The sequence below is a fragment of the Cynara cardunculus genome (genome assembly GCF_001531365.2).
Source record: "Cynara cardunculus var. scolymus isolate 2C chromosome LG 5, CcrdV1, whole genome shotgun sequence".
NCBI lineage: Eukaryota > Viridiplantae > Streptophyta > Magnoliopsida > Asterales > Asteraceae > Cynara > Cynara cardunculus.
Window position 1 is genome coordinate 23,936,674 of NC_037532.1, and position 7,754 is coordinate 23,944,427.

Here is a 7,754-nt window from a genome sequence, read left to right on the forward strand (position 1 = left end):
ATTCTCAAATACGTCTCGGTGCTTTTGATTTTGAATTGATTTCGAATGATTTTTTTTATGTTTTTGGTTGATTTTGAAGAATTCTTAGATTTTTTGGTTGATTTCTATGGACTTTTTCCGGGTTTCTTTAATTTATTTTGAGTGACTTTTTTCATTTTTTTCATTTATGTTACTTGTATTTTTTTAATTTCTTTAATTTAGTTTGAGTGACTTTTTTCATTTTTTTCATTTATGTTACTTGTATTTTTTTTAATATCCTGAAATACCCTTTCATACCCCAAAAAGAGTTTTACTTGCGAAAATTGGTTGAGTGGGTGCACGGGACCTCCCTCGACCTTGATAGGTTTGTGCCTGCTATAGACCATATCTTGAAGTTTTTTTTATCATACGAATGACACCAAACCATTGTTTTTGTCATCTCTCGTGCCTTATAACACTATTTGACATTTCTTTCATTGCATTACTATCAACGCTAGATCATTGCTTCCCCATCGACCACTATATCTACATCCATTGGTTCTTTGCCATATTGTAACATCTCCTTCACAAACTCACGTGTGGCATTACTTTGAAATTTACACTCTGCTGCATTGCACGGATATACAACTAGTACTTATATAATAGTCGAAATGTAAAGATGTAATCATAGATCTTAAGTATTTAACATTAGAATAAAAAAAATATCATAAAAGGACATGTTTAAAAATACAATCTTTTTACTGTTGATCACACTTATTCAATCTATGATGACACTGATCTTAATCAAACCTTAATAGAATAAGTTTTTTGTCACCGTAGACACTAAACACAAGAAGGTCAGCAGCGATTGTATGGTAAGAGGTGTTCAATGTCCATGTGTAAAAAAGATTAAATCGGTTTGTATCTTTATCTATTATTTGGAGTTCATCATTGTTCAAGCCGCATGTCTTTAGCAAGTCAAAGAGAAGCTAGAAAGACAGTGAAGTATAATTCAATGTAAAAATAACCGAATGAAGATCGGCGAGTGAAATCCACCAAGCTGAGAAGGCTGACAAATGCTTCTCAAACCGAAACGGTTTATGAAGACTTATCGATTAAGTTTTCACTCACCTACTTTCAACCACTATTATGTTTTCGTCATTGGTCTGTTGGTTAGTTCCTTATATTTCGTATGTGGGGTCTTGCGTTCAAGTTTTTTGTAGCATTTTTTCCAGAAACATAATAAACCTGAAATTAACAGCTAAAACTAAAAAAATGATTAAAATGGGATTCAAACTTGCTGTTGGGTGGAAGAAAAGCCGTCCAAACCAACTCTGCCAAGACAAACTTGTGTTATTATTTATAGTTTCAAAATATATACGGTGACACATTTCATGATCCTAAATTTTGTTATCTAAGATGGAGAAACGAAGCTATAACACGTGTCACCGTATCGTATACACCGGGTTCGCCACTGCATTCTAGTAGATTGTTTACATCAATTTTTTTATCCTTATTCCAAAACAATTATGTGATTCTTTCATTTTATATTCAACCCCTTTTCTACACAAATACTTGTTAACTCAATTATCACATCCGGGACCGACATTGACATATGACTATAAAAACATAACAAAAAAACCCCCTTAAGACGAATTATCTCACTAATGACCAGTTATTTAATGACAAGTTATTTAAGGACAAGTTAAAGTTAACTGATTATAACTGGATTCTTATAATAAAAAAAGTATCGCGGGGGACACTCGCCCATTAGTCAAACATACAAGTTAAAAGTGGGCCTTGAAGATCGGTAAAAAAGGATAGGTAAAAAAAACATGATGCAAGTACGGTAATTAATAATCACTTGGGTTGTGGTGCACTAAGTAAGGGTCAATTGGATATAATGGGAATCTCATCTTCCTTGACTTCGAATCCAAGTGTTGTCAAAGCCCTTGTGGCAATGGAGATATACTTGCGAAGACTCTAGGCCAGTTATGGTGACCCAGGGATTATTCATTGCACGTAAACTGGTCTGGGGACTCACGGTCATAAAAAAAAACATGGTAAATAATAGCAAAATGTGTGCAAACAAATAGCATTGACAATGCAATTAACAAATTACTAAAGCATGAAGCAAATTACTAAAGCATGAAGAACCAGTAAAACTAATGCTGGCATACAATAAAGAAAAGAAATACAGTAAAGCACTGCTCAAAATTGCAACAAGCACAGCTGAAAGCTACAAAAATTATCCTATCAAAATAAAATGTCATTTTTGCTACCTTAAAGCTTGCATAAGTTGGTCACAATGTAAAACTGCACCAGGTAAATTTATAACATCTGTCGGCAGAACCAAAAATTTGGTGTGAGCACCGACGATCTTCAATAAACAATGCAGATATTTGGCATAAATTACACCTTCGACAGTCTACAGAGCCAAGTCTAATTCAGCTCGTTTCAGTGTGGATGTTACCCTCGTGAAAAATTCTGGTTCGTGTTCCTTTAGATCTTCAAGTGTAGTCGACTCATGCTCATCGGCCTATTTTAGGTTCAGCAAAAAGAGATCATTGATGGTTGCAAGTACTTGAAAGGAGCAGATATTTCGTTCAGTTTTTACGCATTTAAGAGGCAAAATGAGATTAATTCCCTCAGAGATATCAAATTACTCTTCAAAATAGCCCTCGAAGAAAGAAGGTTCCAACATAACAAAGGTACTCCCTCTGTCCCAAAATAAGTGTCAATATTTCTAGTTTAGTTTGTCCCAAACTAAGTGTCTACTCTCAAAAGTAAGCACCTACTTTCCGATTTTACCCTTACTTATGAGATGGAAAAATTAATTGCCCCACTATTATTGTGAGTAATATTGTCATTTAGTTGATTACAAAGTATAATAATTACACATTCTTAAGATTATGTGCCTTTTTCATCGTGGAAACTTATTTTGGGACAACGGTGGTAGTTATAGAACCCTATTCATGGGATTTCTCACTAATAAAACAAGCTTATTTTGTTCGAGAAGGTAAAGTATGTATAACGACAGATGGTGGTTTCCATCTATTTGGTAAAGATGGGTGTTCAGCCCAGCTTGCGTGCACCTTGAATAATCCCACGGGGCCTGAAGTTTAACAACCAGGCAAACCTTCCAATGTCCCTGGACTTGAAATGGTGACCCAATGCATTACGGATAAAAATTGACTAATGTTTACTCCTTTATGACCCACACAGGTCACAAATTCAATCCATGGAAACAGTCTGTTTGCAAATGCAGGGGAAAAGATTCCTACTAAAAGAATTCCCTCCCCAACTCTACCAAAACTGATGAACCTTGGTTCACCAGTGATTGGACTATGAAATAATTTATAGTGGAATGCATATTAGTACAATCATTACTGTAGCATATACAAGTATACATTCACATGAAATATAGTAATAGTGATAAATACCTCTGTAAATTTTAGAAGGATAAGATTTGATGCGGATGCGGGTTTTGATTTGTCCCATCTGCAACGGAGAAAAATGCACATTAATACAGGCAAAAAAAAGTAACGACAAAAGAATCTTCAAGGTTGACGATTCTATATTTTCACTAGGCAGGCTAGCAACTTCTACTTCACTGCTCATCAGCACCACTAATTCTTTTTCTTATAGTTTACGAGTAGTGGATGGTAAAAGTGTTTTCAATGCAAATAACTAGGTCGTTTAAATCCCCAATGAGAAAAAGATGATATGTATACGAGTGATCAGTAATCATCTATTTCCTTTTCAGGTCCGTCAATTGAATGACCACCTCACAATTTTCTTTTTAAATCCATGACCTTCTGACAAATTTTTGAACGCCACTAAACCTGTGAGAAGGTTATGTTGATAATAGAATTCTCATTTTCCGTTATTGAGCAAAATAATCCTTCCTTTCGGGGGATGAAACTAACTGTAATACTTGTCCTAGGAAAAACCCAAATCTAATCAAACAAACCGAATATATCCCACAAAAGGTAGGTCGCCAAGCAGGGGGTGGGAAAGAGGGGGGGGGGGGGGTTACGCAGCCCTTGTCTCTACCCCAAAGGGTAGAGAGACTATTTCTGTTACTGAAAAAACCATCTTCAAAAAGTAGTTCCAAGTAAGTCAATGGATAAGTAACTGGTAGAACTGATAATGTGCTATTAAGATAAGAAGTCCATGCATCTAAGCTTAAAATGGGTAATAAACAGGTTCCAGTTCCACCTGAATGATACCGTCTTTGGGTCTATTTATGCTTGGATTCGATTTACGATGCAATCAAATGGAGTTACAAAATATGTATTTTAGATATTTCTAAAGGATTAAAGGATGTAGAGGGACCAAATATGTTGGTCTCTCCATCCTATGAAAAGGTTGTGAGAATATGTGGAACCCCTAGATCTTTCTCCAAAAGAGCCCTTGAGGAGATGGGGGAGGTTCCAACATATATACAGGAGAAATGGTCCAAGTTTAGCTGATGTAGAACAACAAAGTTAACATAGTTTTCAGGTAAGTGTTTTGACTATTTGTCAAATGTCCACAATGACAAACTGATGGGATCCTACAACCCAAATCAATATCATCAGTTTTTGAAAATGGAGAAATATGTCATTGTAATTTGAAAGCTTCCCAGAAACCAAAAGGTTGCAATTTTGACAGGCATCCAAGATGGAAAAATTTACAATATCCATGTTGCAGTTAGTTATATCCTCTTGGCCAAGATAATTGATTCCTCTGGTGGATGATCTTTTGTTTATTTTAAATGCCAAGCTTAGGAGACCGAGTTTTTTAGTATATAAATAAACAGTAATGAAATCTCCAATGCTCAATAGGCCATCAATACACATGCTTTGAACCCTTTGGTGTGATAGATTAAGTTACCTTAGAAGGAAGTCTAATAAATCCTAGAATTTCTAAGTACGACTGTATGAGTGCCAAAAGTCCTACCAAATTTCAGTTGTTTTTCACAAAATAGAATATAGGTTTGTAAAGACGAAAGAAAATTTTAAGGGAATGGCTGCATAAAAATGACAAACCTACCCGTACCTCACAAAGTCGAAGAGCCTTGTTCACAAGACCAAAGACGGTGAAATCAATTTTGGTCGACTCTTTACAGAAGGCATAAAAATTGAGAAGAGTCATACATACCCCCAAACTATAGAGAAATTACTTTGTGAAAAAATACGGTGGAAGGTAGTTATAAACCTGCAAATATATTCCTTTTGGATCCCTTATCAAGAAAAAATCACTTCAGTTTATTCTAAAATTCTTTTTTGTAGTATAGTGTGAAACTAATAATTCATGTCCATAATTCAAACACCATAATCTTTTTTTTTTCCGTTTTCCATGTTGTCAAGACTGAAAATGTATAGGCTTAACTTTTAGAAACCATAAGATATTCATACCTCACGAGCATCAGCTCGTTGACAGAACGCCACATTCCACGCCCTACTTTTGTTGTTTGATCTCTAGCGCTTCTTCCACGCCACAACTCTTTAGCAACATACATGACTTCTTCAACATCTACCTTAAAGATTGAAAAAACCCAACCACATAAAATGGATAACTAAATATTCAGTTGTGATACATCTAAATATGAAGATTAAATCAAATAAATACTCTAGTAGCTCTCTAATAAGGTGCATGATTTCCATTGTGTTATTCGCAGTCAAATGGCCTTCCTAAGAGAATAAACTAGTCCAAGTCTTAACACCAGTAGAATGCTAAGTTCAGTTCCCCTTATCTTCAGACTAAACATACAAATAGTCACCAGATTTGTGAGGGCCACAGAAGAGTGAATCCCAAGGACCTGATGGGAGCTCATCTAGACACAAGCAACATATGGGATCCAGCTCAAACGCATATCGAACAGGTCCCACATGTTTTTTGTAACTATCTCTTCCCACCATTCTTTAAGGCCACCAACTCCAATGAACCCAAAACTGCTATCTCCAAATTGACTATTCATGTTCAATATAGAATCATAGCAATAGTAAGCAAAATAGATAAAAACATCAATATAGAATCATAGTAATAGTAAGCAAAATAGATAAAAACATCATTGTACTTCCACACTTTCTTACTTACATGGTCAAACAAAAAGATTCATCACACTCTCGTAATCATATAAATTACATCATTTTCATCCAATTAAAATCAGATTGTTCAACATATACTGTTAATATAAGTTAAGATGGTCAATAAAGTGTTTTGTTCAAGTATGAAATTAGAAAATGCAAAAGTACAGCTGAATATTAAGCCATAAAAAGAAAAAATGGCATAAACAGAGCTTCTGAAAATGAAACAAGCATTCAAAAGGTTGAGGTTATTACTTGGAAACATTTTATATTTATTTTCATGTAAGATCAGGATAAGAAACGATCAAGATTGTTCAGTGATCAAATGTATAGTAAACTAGGATACTTACTGGAAATGGAGTACAACTACTAGAATAACCACAGATTGATGCTGTATGAACACTAGTTACGGCCTAAATTTTTCTTTTCAATAACTAAAGAAAACTAACAGTGCCCTATTTCAGAGAAAGAGTAACATACAGGATGAGCAAATGGATAAAGAAATCACAGTTTTTTAATTGGTGATAGGTGAATGATCATCTAAATGCTTTAAGGATTTGCAGTGAATAGTGCGTTCTTCAAGAAGCAGATATCGGATTTCCTGTCCTAAATTTCTGAGCTTCTTAATGGTAAAGACTAGAGATCGAAAACCTGCTTCTGACTACCAGTCAAGACCAGCTGGCCTATAAATCCAGCGAAGCCAAGATCCATGCTAATACGTTGGAAAATTGGACCAACGAACAAGTAGTATGAATATTTATATATATGTGATCATAAACACCAAGAAAATTGCTGCTAGGATGATGAATGATGAGACCAGACTAATTTAGGAGAAGGGAAGTTAAAGGAACATAAAAAAAACAGGCATCACAATATAATGTAATAAGCATCACACAAGAAATCTGGTCATTTGGTTCACTATACACTAAATACATATAATTTCTTAGAACATTTCTGATAAGCCTACTGTACGTTTTACATATAAGAGAAGATTTAAGTAGTTTAGTTGTAAGTAAGTGGAGGGTAGTTTGGGTATTTTTCTGAATAGAATAATTGAGACAGCTCCTTTATATTGGGGAGTTTGTTGGTGGAAGTTGCATTCTGTTTTGTAAGTTTGAAAAGGAGCGCAAGCTCTCTAGGAGAGAACTGGCCTCTCGAAAGCAGTGTAACCTCTGTAATCTTTCTTTTCTTTACTCAAGTCAATAAGGAAACTACCGACAACAATCAATTTGCATCAAATTGGTACCAGAGCGAGTTCGATTCAGCTATGGGAACGAGAAGTGCGACAGCCAGAATAGACGATTTGGAGAGTTGTGTTGGTTCGATTGAGAAGAATCAACAAATAATGGAGAAGAATTTCGAAAAGATTTTTCAGCAACTGGAGAAATTAAGCAACGAAGTATCAGCTAGGGTTATTACGTCAGGGTCATCGGACGGCGAGGATGGGGAAGAAACGGCGAGATCGAAGAGGAAGAACAAGGAGAGGCAGGGATCGTGTTGATCCTCTCTCTCAGTGATTTGATGATAATCCCTTTTTTCTTTCGATGTATTTTTGTGTTTCTGTACTTTCGGTTCCAGCGATCAATACACTGAGCTTGTTCAGTGATCGCTGAAGAACTCGTTTTGCAATTCATTCAGAGACAACGATACTTCAAGAAAACAACACTCACACCAAAGATCCTTCAGCAAACGTCGAAGACTGAAACTGAAGATTAGAGACTG

General features: G+C 35.4%; 1 protein-coding gene across 4 annotated transcripts in view; it reads right to left on the minus strand.

Moving 5' to 3' along the window:
* Nucleotides 1–2,113: 2,113 nt before the first annotated feature.
* The window catches only part of LOC112513423 (tRNA threonylcarbamoyladenosine dehydratase), an 18,507-nt gene continuing 12,866 nt past the window's right edge, over nucleotides 2,114–7,754 (minus strand). For 3 of the 4 annotated variants that reach the window (XM_025119682.1, XM_025119683.1, XM_025119681.1), the window contains 3 exons: nucleotides 5,361–5,482; nucleotides 3,402–3,459; nucleotides 2,114–2,497 (listed from right to left, as the gene is read on the minus strand). In XM_025119682.1, the coding sequence (XP_024975450.1) occupies nucleotides 2,387–2,497; nucleotides 3,402–3,459; nucleotides 5,361–5,482 (291 nt within the window). In that variant the 3' untranslated portion in view covers nucleotides 2,114–2,386. Of the gene's footprint in view, nucleotides 2,498–3,401; nucleotides 3,460–5,360; nucleotides 5,483–7,754 lie in introns of those variants that run through there. The other variant, XM_025119684.1, reaches the window with a different exon arrangement.